The sequence below is a fragment of the Coenobita brevimanus genome, chromosome 26 (genome assembly GCF_032717465.1).
Source record: "Coenobita brevimanus isolate Jiangsu-jjx chromosome 26, ASM3271746v2, whole genome shotgun sequence".
Lineage (NCBI taxonomy): Eukaryota > Metazoa > Arthropoda > Malacostraca > Decapoda > Coenobitidae > Coenobita > Coenobita brevimanus.
The window spans coordinates 32,733,183-32,755,592 of NC_136979.1; the positions used below are offsets into that span (position 1 = coordinate 32,733,183).

At 41.6% G+C, this 22,410-nt stretch overlaps 1 protein-coding gene across 1 annotated transcript in view; it reads left to right on the forward strand.

Moving 5' to 3' along the window:
• Positions 1-6,137: 6,137 nt before the first annotated feature.
• Positions 6,138-22,410, forward strand: part of Plap (phospholipase A2 activator protein) — a 116,471-nt gene continuing 100,198 nt past the window's right edge. Inside the window, exon 1 of the mRNA XM_080268047.1 lies at positions 6,138-6,289. Within this exon, the coding sequence (XP_080124173.1) occupies positions 6,147-6,289 (143 nt within the window). The 5' untranslated portion in view covers positions 6,138-6,146. The remainder of the gene's footprint in view (positions 6,290-22,410) is intronic.

The window sequence follows — 22,410 nt, forward strand, 5'->3', positions numbered from 1 at the left end:
CACTGAAGAAAGTCAAATTGGGGAAAGCCCCAGGAATTGATGGAGTGTGTGGTGAAATGCTGAAGCATGGGGGAGAGTTAGCAGTAGAGTGGATGTGGAAGATGTGCAGATTGGCCTGGGAGGAAGGTAGAGTCCCGGAGGATTGGAAGTCAGGTATAATTATTCCCTTGTACAAAGGAAAAGGGGAAAAAGAAGTGTGTGGTAATCATAGGGGCATTTGTCTTCTTAGTATAATAGGAAAAGTGTATGGTAGGATACTTATTGACAGACTTAGAGAAAGAACAGAGGAATTAGTTGGAGAAGAACAGGGAGGCTTTAGGAAGGGAAGAGGTTGTGTAGATCAGATATTCATTCTTAGATCTTTAGTGGAAAAGATTCTAGAGAAGGGAAAGAAGTTGTATGCGGCTTTCATGGATTTGGAGAAAGCATATGACAGGGTGGATAGACAAGGATTGTGGAAAGTATTAAGAATATATGGAGTAGATGGGAAGTTGTTGAATGTTGTGAAGAGAATGTATGATGGTGCTAAGGCTGCAGTGCGTGTGGATGGTGAACTGAGTGAATTTTTCTCTTTGAAGGTTGGGTTGAAACAGGAATGTGTCATGTCTCCATGGTTGTTCAATCTGTACATGGATGGGGTAATAAAAGAGGTACAAGGTAGGGTAGTGGATGTTGGAGTGGCCCCGGTGAGAGAGGGTGCTGTTTGGAAACTCCCTGTACTGTTCACAGTCCTCACTTGCTCTCGTTTCATACTGTCCAGTGACTCATGTCAGGCTAGTCAGTACCATTTTGGTGCACCAGTTTCTCCTTGCCTCTGCCTCCTGGTGCTTTCACCTTCAATGAATCTCCTCACATGTAGGCAACCATGGCAGTGAGATAGCTGATGCAGCAATGAGGTAGTCACTGACCTCTGCATACTCTTGCAAGACCTGGCATCACTGGGAGTTTTCAACCTGTCTCATCACATCCTCTTGGGGGATGGGGGTAATGGGGACTCTAGCCTGATTTGCAGCAACATATATTGGGGTAATTGTTGGACTTCATTTGTAAATCCAGGCAGCTCTCCCTCACTTAACCTGAGACCTTAATGATTTTGCATCAGAAGGGCAACGGGCCTTTGTTCGGTCGTGTCCCTCAGACCCCAGCTTTGGCAGGGAACTTATATGTTCAGTGATAAAATCTGCCAACATGTAAAAACACCCCAGGTAATACTAGTACAGTACACCAGTCTTATATGAGAGCCCTAGCATTTATTCAATAAGGATGGTGGGTCTTCTTGCTGAAAAGGTGACATGTGGAGGTGTATGATACGTAGTAGGATCACTGGGCCTCGGGGAACAGACTCTTAACACTCTTGCCAGCCCCGCACGTACACCTTGCTACACCTCAAGGTCGGCCGGGGGTTGCCAGGCAGTGAGTAACCTGCAAATGTTTTTTTTCTTTTCTTTTCTTATTTCTGACCTTATTTTTTGTGCTACATAATTCATTTTAGTGTCATATTGTTTGCAATTGATTTTTCTGTAAAGGTATGTGCATATAAGGTTGAATAGAAAACCAGCATTACCAGTACTGTAACAGAATGTACAACAACATGTGGAAAAACATTGGCAATTTCTGTAAGTGTTTATGCTGTTTCTTTATTTTCGATGTAATAGTTTGTGTCATTTGATTCATTTTAGTCTGTCTTTGTTTGCAAGTGTTTGTTCTACAATAGTTTATTTATAAAATAATGGGCAAATAACCATCATCATTATTACTAACACCTTAAAAATAATGTGAAAAACGTAGGCAGTTTTTGTAATTGTTTATACTTTTTTTTATTTTTGACATTTTTTGTGCTATTTTATTCATTTTAGTTTCTCTTTGTTTGCAAGTGTTTGTTCTACAATAGTTACAATAGTATACCTAAAAAATAATGAGCAAGCAACCAACATCACTCTTGTTACTGTAAATGTGAAAACGTGAAAAATCGTAGGCACTTCGTGTAATTGTTTATACTTGTTCTTTATATTTGACGTTATTTTTTGTGCTATTTTATTTGTTTTAGTCTCCCTTTCTTCGCAAGTGTTTGTTCTACAATAATATGTATAAAGTCACAAGCAGGCAACCAGCATCACTACCACAGTAAGGAAGGCCAGGCACACTCTATCAGCGTGCCGTCTCGTAAATATTTATTCTCACATTGAAGAAAAGTAGCTGGTGCAGTGAAGGTCTTAATAAGAAACAGAGGCTTGGGTGTTGCAGCTGCAGGGGGCTTACATGAAGGAGTGTTAGTGCCAACGATATGCATGTGAGACTATGGTGTGGCATTAAATTAAAAGTCAAGAATAAGAGCAATGGAGATGGGACTGCTGAAGAATGTATGTGGAGTACAGATGGTGGATAGGATACGAAATAATGTGATTTGCAAAAGATGTGGAGTGAGGAAGTCTGTGGACACCAGAATTGAATTGAGTGTACTGAGATGATATGGTCATGTGGGGAGAATGAATACCAATAGAGTGGTAGAAAAGGTATATCTGAGCGAATTTGAAGGAGGGAGGAGGTGAGGTAGGCCATGGAGAAGGTGGAGAGATATGGTGGATGAGTGTGTGAGAAAGAGAGGTTTGGAAGTCGGTGAGGCTAGGGAACTGACAAGAGAGGGAGCTGGCTGGATGAATGTTGTGAGAGGAAGTGCGTGATCAGGGATTTGGCTTTTTAATGTGGCAGTGTCCGAATTGACTATCAGATACGTGTATGTGAAGTTACAGAACGTGGTGAATGTTTTTGGTGTATCAGATAGAGCCAGGATTCCGGGGGCTTGAATGATGAGTGAATGGAAGCGTGGCCCATTGAAATGAGCAAATTTGGGCTGTCTGGACATCGCTACTCCTCGCCATACCATAGGATAGGATAGGAGGTTCGGATGATGATGATGATGATGATGACTTTATTTTATTTCTGATGATGTTTCACGTGCTACTTCATTGGTTTTAGTCTCAGTGGTAATTGTTCATATGAATTAGTTTTACAGTAACATATGCTTTCAAGAATGAACAGAACATGAACTCACTATTTCTAACATGGTACATACTGCAAATAGATAAATGTACTGTATATGCATGCATTGGAATAATAAAGAATTAAGTACAGTACAGTAAATATAGCTATACATATTGCCTAATGATGTTTGTAGACCACAAGAAGAGTGGGAAGACGATGGCGTGTATTTTAAACCTAATCTTATGAACATTGAACAATAAATGGATTTTTGGCAAATATTTTACTTCGGTGATGTAAATAACGTCACCGGCCAGCTTGCGGGAGTTTTTTGGATGACATAAAGAACATCATCGGCCAGCTAAAGTGTCAAAGTCAGTGCCCAGGGTATCAAAGTACACACAACAAATATGAGACGAAGCCAGAGTCAGCCACAAGCGTGTTTAATCTCAAGATTTGGGGATGTGTACACAATTGCTCTTTTGATAATTTCTTTACATTTTTTTAATAACAGTTCCCAGTAATACACTCAATTCTTGAGTAACCCAGACAATAGGAAGTGGACAAGGACTGTGCTGCTCAAACGTCGCATCAGTCAATATGAGGTCCTCCGAGCCAGAGGGGCAACCGTGCATTTTGCTTTGACGTCTAATTATCAAACTGTAATATACTTTAAACATGTCATGTTTACCACCATTTTAATCATCTTGGCTAGAATTTTCAAGCTAAACAATAAAATGCTGTATAATTAGCCATGTCAAAGTTTAACAGCCAATTACCTAAAGTAAGCAAAATGCACGGTTGCCCCTCTGGCTCGGAGCACCTCATATGTTTGCATGTATAATGGTGCAGTGTGTTCTGGTGACTTTCCAAAATTCTCACTTTAACCCTTTTTGCTACCCAACCCCACATAAATTACCCTCTACTTACACCCATCATCAGGTAAAACACTTAAAGAGATATAACTGTTGTAATTAAGAACATGAATGGTATTAAAACAGCATTAGCGAAAACAAAAGTTGGGCTGTGTACCATTGTGTTGTTGATGTGTAGCTCTTCAGCACTTCCCCCACCCCCCACCACCAAAGTTGTTGTTGTCATAAAGTTTCACCTTCTCTTGTATCATGTGGCCTTCGATAGGGACATTGTCCTTTCTCTGGTGCCCTACATAATACCCCATGAGCTTCTTAGTCAGCTTCAGGACAACATTGCAAACTTTCACTGCTGCCAGATTTGAATCAGCAGAGTTCCCACACACAATCTTTTTTTTTTTTTTTTCCCCCATCCATTCAGATCATGCTGATGGTGCTTTCATTCACGCCATGCTTTTTTGCCATTTCTGCCTGCCTTTTTCCCTGCTCTAATTCCATTCCTGTCATATATTTCTGGGCATATGTGAAGATGCACCGCATTCTGGGGAGCTGGGGCTGATCACACAGCATGACTAAGAGTCAGTGTCCTCTCTTGACACTGAGACACAGAGAAAATCTTGCTGTACAGTGCGGATGAGTTGCGGTAAAAGACTGATAGCCAAATGCTCAGTTGGTCTGAAATGTGTTGGGGGCACAAAATAGAATGAAGTATGTGGAACTAAATGCAAACTTACGAGAACACATGGATGAAAGGGTAATTTTTTTTCTGATATCAAACATTTTTGTTCCATTTCGTCCCCTAAAATTGTGAAACCCACATGAGTGTGGTAGAATTCGGTGGAACACAAGAAAGGACTTTTAGCTGTATGCTCAGTCAGTCCAAAATGTTTTGGGAAGCACGAAATCGAATGAAGAATGTTGAAATGAATGATAACTTATGAGAACACATGGATGAAAGAGTAATTTTTTTCTGACTAGCAAATATCTTTGTTCCATTTCTTCCTCTAAAATTGCAAAACCCATATTATTTCATCTAAGCATACGGCCTTGATTGTGCCCAGGACAGGTACACCCGAGGAAAGTTCCGCGTTATACAAACGCTTACCACTTCGAAATAGTAAATGTGAGACAAGTAGTAGCGAAGCAGTAGCCAACATTCATCTATCTGGTAACTGTGTGAGAAGGATGGGGATGGAAGAGGGAGCAGTAGGAACTATCAGCTCCTCCAGCCTTCCTCCTCCCTTAACCTCTCCCCTCCCACACAGTGGTACCAGACATTTGAGTGATGGCTACTGCTTCACTAGTGGTTGTCTCACGCATAAAGATCCGAACTGACAAGCAGGTGTATAAGGTGGAACTTTCCTTGGGTGTACCCGGATGTAAGCCGGCCAATCATTGTGAGGTTGGGGGGTAATGTCACCATGTTCAACTATCAGATTTTGTTGCCTGGCCAGCTGACTTCCCGTGTAAGCTCAAGTTTTTCCCTGCGTTGATTGTGACATGTTGCATTATGCTGGGCGTGTTAGAACAAAAACATGTTATTTAACTGCCCATTACTCAGGGATTGAGTGTACTTTGTGAGGTGTTTGTTCTGCATGTTAGAAAAACCATCAGCACAGGGAAGAAAACTGCAAACAGAGACAAGTATCTTCCGTAAGTGTGAATACTTAGCGGAGAAAATGAACCACCTGAAGCACGCACTAGTAGAGATAGGTTTCTCGTCGTATTTTACCAGTTTTAAGTTTTCTTTAGATGGAACTGGGAAGTTACTTATTTCTTTGGCAGTGCAGCACTGCAGTCTGAGTTGCTCAAGCATTTGTTACCAAGGTTCTGCATTTGGCTAGAGCACAGTTACATGGTTTCATGACTATATTTGAATATGCCTGGTGACTTGTGAATGTCAGTTTTTTACATGAAAGCAAATTCTTGGTGTAGTATACACTATTGTGTTGCAGGTTTGTGATTTCAAAGGGTTATTTATTTGTGCAGACACATGGATGAGCCAAACTGCATTAGTACCCTAGTGATTTAAGCATATACTGTTTAGTGTAGAGTGGTTAGCCAGTTCATATTAAGTGGGTGTCTTGATCAAATGAGTCTAGATTTGACAGGTTTTACTGTTCAGTATTGTAATTCTGCAACTGATTTGTTAAAGGTATGGTGTTGATACCAGAAATGTGAACATTTAAGGTTGTATTCGTTCTGAAATTGTATTTGATTTGAGATAGTGCTTTACATTGCAGATTAGAAACCACAGAAGCACTGACGTACAAGGTAGCTCATTGAAAAGAAGTCATGGCCAGTGAGGAGTACAAACTTCGCTGTGAGCTGTTGGGACATAGTAAAGATGTAAGAGCTGTGGCCTCTACTGCTGAGGGTTTCATCATAACTGCCTCCAGAGACAATACTGCAAAGCTCTGGATCCCTCTTCCTGATGGGTAAGGCATGAAGGTAAGGACACAGCTCACAAAAGGCTGTGTTTCTGAAGGTCCTTTTGTTTAAATTATTTAATGTACATAATAGTTGTCGTTGTTGAGTAACCCCAGTCTTTCTGGCCAAACAGAACAGACCCATCAACTGCATGCAAGCTATTGTCCCTTTAGGGCTCTGTGAACCAATGTTCACTTGCAGCAGACAACTCCTTACCTCCGTGAGGCGTGGGGAAAATTGTGGAGATTTGGTTCTTGGATGATTGCCGCATTTGCATTTGTCCACCCAGTTAACAGGAACCCCATAGTAGGCTCCATATCACCCTGCCATGTGGTTATATGGTTACCAGCCAACATTGTACGTGGTTGATTGGGGTACAGGAAACTATTAGGGTCGCCACTCAGTGTAGAATTGCCTGGAGTGGGAAGAAGAGTAAGAAAAGCAAGAGGAAGGATGGAAGAAAACAGGAAGAGAGAAGGGCAGACACAGAAAAGGAATGATAAAGGTAAAGGACTAAGTAGGTAGCACAGCAGCAAGTGGTGGATGATGGGTGCCTTCACTTACTGCCACAGTACAGTAATCTCTTGGTTGTAGTGATTTTTTTTTACCACTGGAAGATGAAAATCCACATTCCAGCTGTTGTAGTGCATTTTCCAGCTCTAAAACATTGTTATTGTTTGCCTGATTTGGGCCAAGCCCAAGACTTACAAACATTGGCCCAGCACATTAACCCAAGACATCATCACATGAGTGAGGTGTTTTCATTGATCAGGAATTCTTAGCCATGAATACTCGCTTTTCATTGACCAACACCATCACAGCTGAGGTAGATGTTTCACGAAGTGTTGCCAACACCCCAGTCATGAACAGCAATATTTGGGGTGAAATGCATGCCAATACTGTGTTTTCAGTTATACACAATGTAATGCCCATTTTTGTGGTTCATAAACTCATAACATAATATCTTTACAGATAAAAATACTCAAATAATTTCAAAACCACAGGAATACTGTGGGCTTGCATGGTACGTGAATAGATGGACAGTCCACGACCTTGCGAACTGTGATTTCGCCTACTGTGAATACCTAATCTTATGGGAAAAATAACATATGGATGGGACCCACTCAAACTTTGATGTTTTTTTAACCTTAGAGATATAATAAAGGGAAAGTTTTTAAGACATAACCTACGGATATAGCTAAAATAACAAAAATATGGTCAGTCACCTTATAAACAGTAGATGACAGGCTTGATGGACTTAAATAGCAGGGTTTCAGAAGCGTAGCAATACACTTACAGTGCCCCCGCCGCACCCGTTGCACAACGTGTGTTTAACGGTCGCCAGCGTTGTATTATTCCAGACTTTGACAAAGAAATTTACAGTCTGTCGAATGTTATATTTCTTCCAGAATGCAGCAACAGTCATTATGGTGGGGGTTGCAGGTATGTCAGGTGGAGCAGGTGAGTCAGGTGGGGCTTTGGAGGTGGAGGGGATGACGGCAGGTGAGTCAGGGGAGGTGGTGAGGGGAGGATCCTCCTCCTCACTACTGCTTACATTTTCGACAATTTCCATCATCTTTATTTGTTTGTCTGTTTCATTGCTCATCTTATTATGGACATATTTGTGGTATAACAATGTGGCATTCACGAAATAATCGTTATTCAAGTGAATCCAAGCGTTTTTATAGAAACTGGGTATCTATTCTAACTTACAGTTACTGCCAAAAACATTATTGTTGAAGTCGTTATTGGCGAGATCTTACTGTAGACTCCTCTTGAGCACTTTCCCTATGAGCCTCTAACGTCCCGTTGGGGGCGTCATGGTGGGGTGGGTTGCCTGCTTTGGGATAATAGCAGTTTTGGGCCACTCCTTGCCTGTACCTCGCATACTGTGGGCTAAACTCATGTATTCAGTTTTATGGTTATGCTTTTTGGTCACCTGTGTACTATGCAGTTCACGCACTGTGATCATGCATACTGTGTGAGCCCACTGTACTATTCAGTTGACGATAGTTTGACCAGCTTTTGTTTACAACCAAGCCCGCCCCTCAACGTCGTAGACTTCCTGACATTAGTTTGAGAAGCAGAATTACCTTACTGATTCAGTTCCTACTCTCCCTGGTTGTTTTCTATATCATTCTAATCATTTTGTGTTGGCAAATGATTGTTTGCTGATAATTTTTATTCCCCTGTTCTTTATCCCAATGTTCATCCTGACTGACTTGTGTTTGTTTATCAAGCGTAATTGCTGACTTTCTAAAGCCTACTCAAATGTACTGAAATTTATTATTTCAAGCCTAACCGTACATATTTGTGCACTGGCCATACCAAACCTACATTGTCTAACTTGGCAAAACAATATAACCTAACCCAGCCAAAAGTAACCTAACTTAACCGAATTCAAACCATACCAAAACACACATAACGTGGCTTAAGTTGAAGCCATACCTAACCCAACTTAACCTAACCCAGTCTATATTAGGTTTATTTAATCATAACCTAGCCTAGTCTTACCAAACCTTAATGCCAGCTCGGCCAGACAGGCCATAATATCAGACTACAGTAGGTTAGGTTAGGTTAGGTTAATAATTTTGCATTAATTCTTACTCTCCTGACATCATACGTCATACGACAGTACATGATAGCTACTGCGGACCCGCCCTCGTACACCATACGATTCACAATTGCAAGGCATATTGCGTGCACATTTGTCAAACTTCGCGGGTGATTCATGGCAGGCACTCATGAGACATTCCTGTATTGTATATTAGTGGAAACAACAGTATCAGCTAGTCCGGTGTTCCAGAAATCAGCAGTTAATGGGTGGTACCATTATGAACCTATGTTATTTTCACTCATTTTATATATACTCTATATATATATATATATATATATATATATATATATATATATATATATATATTTATCTATCTATCTATCTATTGCCAGACGCCTCAATCCCGTTTGGGGTGGCCTCAAACAAATCGCCTCCAAGTCGCCCTGTCCCCCGCCATTTCACTGCCCTGCTCCCAACTCACACCCCCCTCTCTCATATACCTCTCCACCCCATCCCTCCATCTCATCCTCGGCCTCCCCCTCCCTCTTCCCCCCTTCACCTCACTCACATACACTCTCTTCGTCAGTCTTTCACCCTCCATCCTCACCACATGGCCAAACCACCTCAGTGTGTTCCTCATAACGCTCCCTATCACATCCACATCAACACCACAACGCTCCTTTATATCCTCATTCGTCAGCCTGTCTCTCCAATTGACTCCACAGGCTCCTCTTAAATAACTCATTTCCACTGCTCTCGCTCTTGACTTGTGTCCTTCCAACAATGTCCAAGCTTCACTTCCATACGTTAGAGTTGGTATCACAATGCTGTCATGTAGTAACTTTTTCACTTCCATGCTCACTTACCTGTTTCTTATCACTGCTTTCAAAGAACCAGCAACCTTTCTTCCCTGCTGTACCCTTTCAAGCACTTCACCCTCCAAACCTCCATCCTTACTCATCACACTACCCAAGTACTTAAACATACTCACATTTTCCAATTCCTCACCATCCAACCTCGCTGTACATTCACTAACTTCACCTCTCTCAAAGACCATCACTTTACTCTTCCCTACATTCACCTTTAGATTCCGTTTCTTACACACTCTCTCAAACTCATCCACCAAGCCTTGCAGCTCCCCTTCGTCTTCACTCAACAACACAGTATCATCTGCAAACAACAGTAGAGGGAGTTTCCAAACACTATCCTCTCTCACCAGGGCCACTCCAACATCCACTACCCTACCTTGTACCTCTTTTATTACCCCATCCACGTACAGATTGAACAACCATGGAGACATGACACATCCCTGTTTCAAACCAACTTTCAAAGAGAAAAATTCACTTAGTTCACCATCCACACGCACTGCAGCCTTTGCACCATCGTACATACTCTTCACAGCATTCAACAACTTCCCATCTACTCCATATATTCTTAACACTTTCCACAATCCTTGTCTATCCACCCTGTCATATGCTTTCTCCAAATCCATGAAAGCCGCATACAACTTCTTTCCCTTCTCTAGAAACTTTTCCACTAAAGATCTAAGAATGAATATCTGATCTACACAACCTCTTCCCTTCCTAAAGCCTCCTTGTTCTTCTCCAACTAATTTCTCTGTTCTTTCTCTAACTCTGTCTATAAGTATCCTACCATACACTTTTCCTATTATACTAAGAAGACAAATGCCCCTATGATTACCACACACTTCTTTTTCCCCTTTTCCTTTGTACAAGGGAATAATTATACCTGATTTCCAATCCTCCGGGACTCTACCTTCCTCCCAGGCCAATCTGCACATCTTCCACGTCCATTCTACTACTATCTCTCCCCCATGCTTCAGCATTTCACCACACACTCCATCAATTCCTGGGGCTTTCCCCGATTTAACTTTCTTCATTGCTTCCACAACTTCTATCCTACTGATTTCTTCCTGTCTTCTCACCTCCCTCCTTCTCCCAGCCATTTCCCAGCCACTTATACTCGCATTACTTCCATCCTCGACGTTCAACAATTCCTTAAAGTGTTCTCTCCATCTGCTCACTTTTTCTCCCTTCTCCACTAGTAATCTACCATTTTTATCTTTCACCCCCCTGCTAACTTCACTTCCACCCTGTCTTACTCTTTTCACCTCTCTCCAGAACATTTTCTTACAGTCCCTCCACTTTACACTCAAATTCCTTCCAAATTCCTCATCCACTCTCTTACTAATCTTTTCACCTCTCTCTTTCTTTCCACATATAACTCTCTCTTCCGCCTCTCAACTTCTTCCACGCCCCTATTTCTCATCCATTCATTGTATGCTTTCTTCTTTTGTGCCACAGCCTGTTTCACCTCTTCAGTCCACCACGCTGTTCCTTGCACCCCCCTCCGTCTTCTCTTCCTTCCACACACCACATCACATGCTGCACATATTTCTTCTGTAAATATCTTACACACACCTTCCACGTCTCCCATCTGCTCCAATTCATATTTGCCCAATCGTTCCTCCACTTCTCTCTTATACTCTGCCTTTTTCTCATCCTCTTGTAACCTTTCCACTCTCCTTGCAACTACCCCTTCCTCTCGTCTTTCCCTTCTTCTATTCCTCCATCTTACTTGCATTCTAATTCTGGCCACCACCAAGTAGTGGTCAGAAAGTCCACTCCCCCAACCTCTATACACTCTTGCATCCTTTACACATCTTCGCATCCTTTCATCCACACACACATAATCAATCATTGCCTTCCTTTCATTCAGTTCACCACCCACCCTTCTCATCACTCGCCATGTATACCTGTGGATCATTTTATGCCTGAAGAGGTTATTGGCTATCACCAACCCCCTCCCAGCACAAATGTCCACTAACGCACTCTCATTCTCATCTATCTCAGCAGGCACACCCCACTCACCAACTATTCCATCCATCTTCACATTCCCAACTTTACCATTCATATCACCAATCAAAAACACTCTCTCATTCCTTCCAAACTTTTCCATGCACACTTCTACATTTGTCCAGAACTCTTCTCTCACTCTTCTAGCACGATCTTGCGTTGGTGCATACACACACACAATCGCCCACATTTGTATTCCAACTTTCAACTTTACCCACACAATCCATGACCCAACTGATCCATACTGTCTTATGCTCCTCTTCCATCTTTTACTCACAACTATACATACTCCTTCCTTTGCCCTCTCATTCTCACCTACTCCAGCACATACACCCCATCCATACTCCCATTCTCTCACACTTTCTCCTCTCCATTTTGTTTCAGTTATTCCACATACATCCACTTTCGCACCCTCAAGCACCTGGACAATCTCTCTCTCTTTCACCTCATCATTCGCTCCCCTTACATTCCAAGTTCCAATTACCATGTCCTTTGTCCGATCCTGGGTCGTCATCATTTGGTCAGTCCTTGTCCGAGGCTTATTGTTTGTTTTTTTTAGTTAGATAGATAGATATAGGTATATATGTATATAGATATATCTATCTATATATATATAGATAGATAGATAGATAGATATAGATATATATATATACCACAATATTGTTGCAGTATATGTACTTTTGTAGCAAATAAATGTAAATACACTCAAACCTCGATTTACGGGACTAAATGGGGAATCAACTTGTCCCTTACTTGAAAAGTCCATTGTTTTACCACATAAAGACAATCTTATTATGAAATACAATGATTGTTTCACTTATCTTACTTATTTATATGATTATGAATATTATTTTACTGGTACTGTATAAAGAAACATATTAATGTGTGTAACCTAGACATTACATATTATTTTTGAATGGTCCTGTCCGTTTGTCAGGTAGATTATGGGGTCCCGTAAATCCGAAATCCCTTAAATCAAGGTTTGAGTGTATATGTATTTAGGTTGGTTTTGATTAGTTATCCTCCTTCTTCCCACTGTAGAAAATGGAGCAGCCGCACCGGCCCAGCCACAGAACACCCGACTGAGGTGACGGGGTACCCACCTTAGGAGCACTTAGGGGTGACGGGAGCAACTTTCTTTGTGATTTTCATTAGTTTCTCACCAAAAGGGAATGTTTGAGCAAAAAAGAAAATAATTTGAAAATTAATTGGGTTTTCAGGGGATGGGGGGGGCTGAAAAAACCAGGAGGGTACGGGTTAAATTGTAATTTTGCATTAAAGTACAGTAATCCCTCTGTTATCCAGACAGCCATTACCTGGGCAGTCCATTACCCTGATGCTGTGATCTAGCTGTTTGAAACCATTATTCGTACATTTTTTCATATCCAGACAAAATGCTTGGGTCTGGACAGAAATTTCAGCCGCATGAACATTTTCACATATGGCCGGATGGGAATAGCCCAGTTGTGCCACCCTGTCTGGCTGGGTATCTCACCCAGCAACATCTAGAGACCCCCTCAGTCATCCTCAGTTCCTGCACGGCAGCAGTGTAGTAAACATCTCTCGGACAGTTGTTATGGCAATGCACTTGGTGGCTTTTGTGGTTGTTTCTTACCTGCTTCAGGCCTTGCTGTTCCTTGCATGCCTCTTCCTAGGGTGTGTGATGATGGCCCCATCACCAGGGAAAAGGAAGAGGGTAGTGATGACTGTGGAGAAGCGGGAGATCCTAGGTAAGATTGATGCGGGATGGTCGAATCATGAGTGTTGACTTTTATTCTAGCGTACTATATTATACCTTGATTTTATTCTCTTTTATCATGATTTTATTCCATTTTACCATTATGTTTTGTGTGCCCAGTGCATTTTTTTTGTGTAGCCATTTTTTTTTTTTTTTTTTTCCATGTCACTGCAGGGTATGACCCTGCAGTGGTGATTGCTTGTCTATGGTTGATAGGTCTGCTTGACCATGGTAATTGCTTGTCTGTGGTTTATAGGTCTGCCTGACCAGACAGAGTAGTGTTAAACAACAGGAACAAGTGTCGTATGATGTGCTGTAGTGGCATTTTATACTGGTTTTCAAAGATAGGTCATGTATGAAGTGGGGCCAGAGGAGAAGTTCATTATCCAGACGGAGCCATTACCCGGACATGCCTTTGGCCCTGTTTCATTGGATAATCGAGAGATTACTGTACCTATGTAACACCTTGAAGCCAGTTGATGTCTTTTTGTAGTATATTCTTGGTGCCACCACACTATGCTATTCGACATGGCAGCGCCCCTGGTAGTGAAAGGGTTAATGATGCCTATATCTAACTTTTCCAGTTGCAAAAGTAGCTCGTAACTTGAACAAAAATGCCTGGAGATAGCAAGAATAAAATAAGAAATATGTCACCAGACTTGGTGGGTTAAAGTGGAAATCCACAAACCTACACGTCTTTCACTTCTGCTTTATATTTGACTGGATCATCTGTTCTTTGTTTACAATTTATCAATGGACTTGACATGGGGCAATAACTTGATCCTTAACCCACACTGTCCCGGCGACGTGAATTAACGTCCGCACATGATGTGCACTCATGTCCTGGCGACGTGAATTAACGCGGCAACATTGCAAGGTCCCTAATTTGCACAATTTTCAATTTTCGCGAGTGATTTTTGGCACGTATACACGGGACACCTTCCTCTATTCCTCTACAAGATGCCAAGCAGGGACAATGCCTTACACCGCATAACCTCTCCCCCCCCCCTGCACGCCATTGTCTCGGCAATTCACCTGTCACCAGTGACCTGGCCAATAAAGACATTCAGGGCCAGAGTGATTCCCCGATCGATGACAGTGTGGAGGACAAAGTTTACATAGCATTAGAGGAAGAAACGGTCAAAAATGATGATCAGGTAATGTGGGAAAAAAAAGGTCATGAATGGTGATGAGTTAGTGAGTGAAACAATGCTTATAATGCCTATATTACTGTTTGAAAACCAATATACTCTTGTACTACATATAAATTCATACCAAGTAAGTAAATAAATACTGTTATGAGTGGGTAAAATAGTTACGCTCCCATAGAACTCGTTTTCCTTGGTGCCAGCCTGTTAGAAAACCCAGTCAGGTAAGGAAGTACTTGTCCCTAGATCGAGTATTTTAAACCCAAGGTGAGCGATTTCTCTATGAATTTTCGATGTTTCTCACCAAAAGCGGATGTTTGAGCCAAAAAAAAAAAAAGTCCAAAAATGTCGGGGACTGGGGCGTACCACTGCCCAGAAAACGTCGGGATGGAGCGGGTTAATGTGTATGCATATCTAACCCATAGAATGCTTAGTTTACCTTGTACACCCGTACCTCATTATTTGATGCATTGATAACTGGCACTTTGCTAGACTGAACACAAGAAATAGGGTAACATTCCCACAGTCCGAACAATTTGAACGTCCATCGCCTCACTAGTCCATCACCCCGCCTCTCCTTAGGTTTGAAACGAGGCTCTCCCGGTCCTCCCTTCCTCCCTGCATGCCCTCTCTTCTCCCCCCCCCCATCCCTTCTCCATCCCCCACCACACTCAGCACTGCCAGGCATGTCTCCCTCCCTGTTCCCCTGCCCTCTCCAACCCCTCGTTGTCTCCATCTCCATCCCCCTACCCTCCCCCATCCCAGCTTGTCTCCTGCACATGTGTGTGTGTGAGTGAGTGAGTGAGTGAGTGAGAATGTTGAATGAGTGAGTAAGTGAGAGTGATGAGTGAGTGAGTGAGACTGGGGGGGGGGGGAGTAGAGGAGTTTGGCTGTCTTGTCTCCTTCCCTCTCCCCTCCCCCTTTTTCTCCCCCAATTGTCTCCCTTCCCTACTCCTGTTTGTCTCCCTCCCCATCCCCCAGCCCTCCCCCACCCCTGCTTGGTGCACTGCCAAGCATGTCTCCCTCCCTGTCCCGCTACCCTCCCCCACCTCAGATTGTCTCCATCTCCATCCCCCCACCCTCCCCCACCCCCACTTGTCTCCTGTGTGTGTGTGTGTGTGTGTGTGTGTGTTTACCTATTTGTATTTACCTGTTTCTAGTATACAGGAGTTGAGCTAAGCTCATGTTGTCCTGTCTCCATATCTACATTTATCTAGCCTTGTTTTAAAAACATGAATGTTTTTTTGCCTGCACCACCTGTTCGTCTAAGTCATTCCAAATACCTATGCTTCTGTTCAGGAAACTGAACCCTTTAAGACCATTAAGACATCTGCTTTTCCTCAGCTTGAAGTCATGACCTCTTGTTCTTCCATCATCCAACACAAGAAGATCCTCTCAATCCACCCTTTCCAGTTCTTTTACATTTCTAAACATTGTGATCAAGTCACCACTTTCCCTTCTTTTGTGCAGTGTTGGTAACTTCAGTTTTTCCAATCTCTCCTTGTAGGGCAGCTCTCTTAACCCTTGGCTTGCGCAATTACCTTTTTTTATCCCACCCCGTGGTGTACAAAAATGAAGGAAAAAAGTTTTCTTTTTTTTTTTTAGTTTTGTTTATTTTAAACTTGAAGATAAACATCCAGGGCATCATCTGGTGAAAAAAAAAAAATCTCTTTTCATATTTGCGTAGTGCCATGTGTAAGTTTACCTAGGGGAGTAGTGAAAAAAAAAAGTTTTGTTTTTGTTTATTATAAACTTGAAGATAAACATTCTGGGCATCATCTGGTGAAAAGAAAATAAATCTCTGTCCGTCTTTGCGTAGCGCCATGCATAAGTTTGAGTATAGGTTGAATAGTTAACGGTGATGCACGGCCAGCACAGCCTGAGCTGTGGCTCGCGACGCGACGCTACACAGTATGAGCTGTGGCTTGCAATTGACGGGTTAATCATGGTATCATCCTTGTTGCCATCTGTTGAACCCTCTCCAGTTATCAACATGCCTCTCAAGTGAGGTGACCATACCACAGCTGCATACTCTAGTCTTGGTCTTATCATAGTCACTATCAGCTCTCTCAACATTTCTTTGTCCATATAATTAAAAGCCACTCTCATGTTGATCAGTAATCCATAAGTGCCTCCAATGATTATGTTTATATGCTTTTCTGGTGACAAGTCATCCTGAATAATCACTTCCTAGTTCTTCTCATCTTTTCTTTTATCTAATTATCTCATTGCCCATTTTATATGTCCAGTGTTGTCCTTTTTCACTCATTCCTTGGCATTAAAATCTATTTTCCAAGTTTGGCTCCAGCTGTGGAGTTTGTCCGAATCCTCTTGCAGTTTTTTACAACTATCAGTACATTTAGTATGTTTCATGATTTTAGCATCATCTGCAAACATACTCATGTAACTATTCAAACCTTCTGGCAAATCATTTATATGTATCAGAAACATTATTAGGGTTAAGACAGAGCCCTTGGGTACTTCACTCGCGCACGTTTGCGGCTGTGGTGTGGCCCGCACCTGTGTACAGTGTTGCCACGTTTTCTATACCGTTATCTCTCTCTCTCTCTCTCTCTCTCTCTCCTGGCGGGAAATGTGAGCCACCCTGAGTACTTTTGATTCTTTTATAAGTTATTTATAATTGTGCTTTCATTTGTTAATTTGGTTTTGTTATATTAAGTAGTAGATGGAGTGTCAAAGTTACTGTCTGCTGAGAGGTTTGTTACGTTACTGATTCATACACCCCGACGTAGTGGGGTGTGGGTGTAGGTGTGGGTGGGAGTGTGGATGTGGGTTTGTTGGGGTGGTGGTCCAGGGGGGAGGGGAAGTGTGAAGGGGGATTTGACCTGAGACACCCAGGAGGGATTAAGAAGGGAGGGAAGGGGAAGGGGGGGCTGGATTCACCTACCACGTTGTCAGTATTAGAAGAGAGAGAGAGAGAGAGAGAGAAATTACGTGTATAGATATATGTGCATCAATAGGAACAATGTATATCAGTGTGTGCAGTATGTACAAAGGAACAAATGAATACAAATAAGGCAGTGACAGACCTCTCTCTCTCTCTCTCTCTCCTGGCAGGAAATGTGAGCCACCCTGAGTACTTTTGATTCTTTTATAAGTTATTTATAATTGTGCTTTCATTTGTTAATTTGGTTTTGTTATATTTAGTGATGCCGACAATGCATTCAATGCATGCCCCTCTCCTGCCTCTCTCTCTCTCTCTCTCTCTCTCTCTCTCTCTCTCTGTAGGGAAGCTATCTGTCAAGGCCACCGACTGGGTGTGGAAGTGTTGCCGCTCGCGAGTGAATAGTTTTTTTTTTTTTTTTTACTTCGGTATTGGCATATGCCTACTATTTTGTCCTACATATTAGCTTATGATAATAAATGTGATTATTCCTCGCCCTTAAAATTATGGTAAAAGCCAGTAAATGTGAGCATTTTTCCCAAGCAACACCTGTACAAGCTATGCTTGGGTCTATGGAGGTACGTACTTTACCTTAGGCCAGCTGGGTGTGTCAGTGCTGCCACTCACAAGAATTATATGAATTATTTCTTTTACTTTGGATATTGGCATATTTCTTCTTTTTTCAGGCTCATTCTATTATATCCATAACTGTAATATTATTAACCACCCTAAAACTACGCTAAAAAACATTAAAAGTGACTGCTATTGCTTTTAGCAACACTGTACAATATGTATGCCATGTTTCTGTGTTACTGTATAAATATTTTATGCATAATAAGATTACTGTTGATTCATCCATCAAAATACACAAGTGTAAGTTTTATTCATCTGAATTTATCGAATTTGTGATGCCTTGTACATAAATAGCTTCCGTTTCACATCGCAAGTTGGGGAAACGTGGCACCATTGTACACAGGTGCGGGCCACACCACAGACGCAAACGGGCGCAAGGCCGACTTCACATTTCTCCATTGTGAAACCTTGTCTCTTATAACTGTTCTCATCTGCCTTCCTATCAAATAATCTCCATCCACTTTAATAGTTTGCCATGCACCCCTCCAAAGGTCTTCAACTTCCACAGCAGTCTCTCATAGGGCACCCTAGCATATACTTTCTTGAGATCAAGATTGACACAATCTGTCCATCCCTCTCTCTCTTGTGTGACATCTATTACCCCAATGTAGAAACTTAATAGGTTAGTAACATTTGATTTTCCTCTCCTAAAACCGAATTGTCTTGATGTTATCACTTCATTTTCTTCTAAATACTTTATCTGCATATGCTTTCTTGAGATCAAGATAGACACAATCTGTCCATCCCTCTCTCTCTTGTGTGACATCTATTACCCTAATGTAGAACTTAATAGGTTAGTAACATGTGATTTTCCTTCCCTAAAACCAAATTGTCTTGGTGTTATCACTTCATTTTCTTCTAAATACTTTATCCATCTTTTTCTGATAATCTCACAGATTTTACAAACAACACAAGTAAGTGACACAGGTCTGTAAATGAGTGGATCGTCCCTATTATCTCCTCCTTTAAAGTTTGGCACAAGTTTTGCACTTTTCCAGTCTTTAGGTAACTGTCAAGTTTCCAGAGAGCTCTTAATGAAAACATATACAGGCTACACTAATTGGTCAGCACATACCTTTAGGATCCATCTAGCCACACCATCTGGTCCCATTCCTTTCCTCACATCCAAGTCCCTCATCAACTGTAGCCCCACATTCATATCAGCTACAATTTCTGCCATTCTCATCATCCTGGGTTCCATTTCAGGTTCCCTAAATTCCTCTTCCAGCACATAGACTGACTGCAGCATGTGGTTCATTATTTTGTACAATTCTTCGTCTCTTTTGTAAGTTTCATCTTCATCCCTCAGTTGTATTATAGTTTAGGCCCTTTTTTACATTTACTTACAATATCATTTTTGTATTGCCATTCTCCCTTTCTCCACACCGTTACATATTCATCTCTTACCTGCTTGTACTCCTCCCAATCCCATTCACTATACCTTCTAACTTTATTCCATGCCCTTTTTCTTGGCTCATGCGTCATTCTACATCTGTTAAACCATTTCTTCTTCCTCTCCATTGCTGTGGAGAATTTTGGGACATATTTGCTAACTCCTGTTTTCTATACTTCTATCAAAAACTCATATTTCTCATCATCATTTGTGATCGTGTTCATTTTGCTCCAGTCTGAATTTTGGAAAAAGTTCCTTAGGGAAGCAAAGTTTGCCTTCCCATAATTGTATCTATTTTCTCTGTGTTTTTCATCTCTATCTCCTTCCCTTACTCCCACCACTTCCATCTCAGTAACCAGATGATCACTTTTACCAAAGGGGTATTGGTAGGTTATGTTCTTCACATCATTTGGGTCCTTTGTGAACACCAAGTCCAGCCTTGATGGTTTGTTGTCCCCTCTGATTCTTGTATTTTCTTTCCTTAATTGAGTTAACATGTTTTCCATCACCAATTCCATTACTGTAATTTATTTCCCCATGATGCCTCATTGTTCCCAGCATCCATACTTTGCCAATCTTCTCTGCATTTAAAATCTCCCCTGATTATTATTCTATTTCTTTGTACTATTTCTTAGCTGAATAATGGATTCTCTTATTAACTGTACATAATCTTCTTTTGTCCATGCCCTAGTTTGGGGGACATAAAAATAGTTACTTTTTTTTTTTTTTTTTTTCTCCCCCCCCCCCATGACAGTCCTACATTTCCATTCCCAAAAGTTTAGCCATGGTATTTTCAATTTCTGTATTTTTTTGTTCTCAAGTCAATATGGGTTAAAATCATTACACCTCCCCCAGACTTGGATTCTGTATCCTTCCTCCAACTATTATAATTGTTCCATCCAAATAATTTTGTATAAGTCTGTTGAGTGTAATAGGTAATGTGTATGGTAGAGTGTTGATTAAGCGTGTTAGAGAGGGTACGGAGGGAGTGATTGGTGATGAGCATTGTGTTGTTAGGGGAGGGAGGGGATGCATGGATCAGGTGTTTGCTGTGAGACAGGTGTTTGAAAAGTATTTGGTGAAAGATAAGGATGTGTTTTGGGCATTTATGCATTTAGAAAAAGCATATGTTAGAACTGATAGGGAGTGTTTGTTGACTGTTTTGATATTGTATAGACTAGGTGGTAGGTTGTTAAAAGGAGTGAAAAGTTTTAGACCATGTGTAAAAGTGGGAAATAATGTGAGTGATTGGTTTCATGTGAGAGTGGGGCTGCAGTAGGGATGTGTGATGTTGCCATGGTTGTTTATAATTTATGAGGATGGTGTTGTAAGGGAGGAGATTGCAAAAATGTTAGGTAGAGGTTTGAATTTGGTGAATGCTGATGGTATAGAGTGGAATCTGAGTCACCTGCTGTTTGTGGATGATACTGCACTGGTGGCTGATTTGGAGGAGAGATTGAGACAGATGGTAGAGGAGTTTGGAAGGGGATTTGAAAGGAGGAAATTAAGAGTGATGAAGTGTATGAGGTTGGTTGATGGTAGGAGAATGAATGTATTGTAGTTTTGAATGGTGAGTTGCTTGAGAAGGTAAAGTGTTTTAAGTATTTAGGGTCACATGTTGCTGTGAATGGAAGAATAGATGTAGAGGTGAAGTTTAGAATAAATGAAGTTGGACGGGTGCTGGGAGGAACGAAAAAAGTGATTAGATGTCATTTCTTAGAATGGATGTAAATAGAAGGCTGTATGAGGGAGTAGTGGTATTGACTGCATTATATGGGGGGCTGAAACATGGAATATGGGAGTGGCAGAGAGGAAGGGATTGTATGTACTGGAGATGAGGTGTCTGAGGAGTGTGTGTGGAGTGACATGTATGGATCGAATGAAAAATGATGAAGTGCAAAGGAGAACTGGGGTTAAGCGCGAGATGGCTGATTGAGTTGAGCAGAGAGTATTGATGTGGTTTGGGCATGTGGAAAGAATGGCTGAAAAAAATTAATTGGATTTGATGTGAAAAGTATAAGGCTGAGAGGAAAACCACAAATAGGATGAGTGGACAGTGTGAAGAGAGTGTTGGATGCGAGAGGGATGTCTGTAGAGCAAGGAAGAGTGGCTGTGCGTGATAGAGATGAATGGAGAGAAATTGTGAATGCGTAAATGGTGATGCAGTCCTGAGGGGATAGTCTCCTGCATCTGGTCTGATCAGCTGATTGAGTCAGGTGCGGGGAAGGGGATGGGTCCGTTATGATGTGGTCAGGGTAAACCAGCTCTTCTGTCGGGCCCTGCTGCAGATGTCAGTGTATTTCACTACACAGTTGACCCTCATTCAGTGTGGTGCAGTGAGCAGTGGTCTCTTCTCCCCTTAGAGGCCAAGATATGAATACAGTAAAGGTGTGTGTGTGTGTGTATTTACCTATTTGTAGTATACAGGAATTGAGCAATGCTCGTGTTGTCCTGTCTCCATATCCACATTTATCAAGTCTACCTTTACACACATGAATGTTTTTCTCATGCACCACCTCTTTGTCTAAGTCGTTCCCAATATTTAAGAATATACCTAATTGTGATATACACGGAATGTACTATGCTCGTGGGTTTCCGTCGCTGTTTCTCAATAAGTCGAATTTAACTTTAAACTCGTTTAAGTTTTTAGACTGGACGATCTCTTTGTCCAGGCTATTCCATAAGTCTATACTTCTGTAAGGAAAGCTATATTTCTTGATATCCTTCAAGCAGCTTGACTTTTTCAATTTCATTCCATGTCCTCTTGTTGCTCTCTTATCCCATACAAACAGATCTTCTTTGTCAATTTTATCTACTCCCACCATGGTCCTGAACACCGCAATCATGTCTCCCCTCTTTCTCCTTTCCTCTAACGAAGG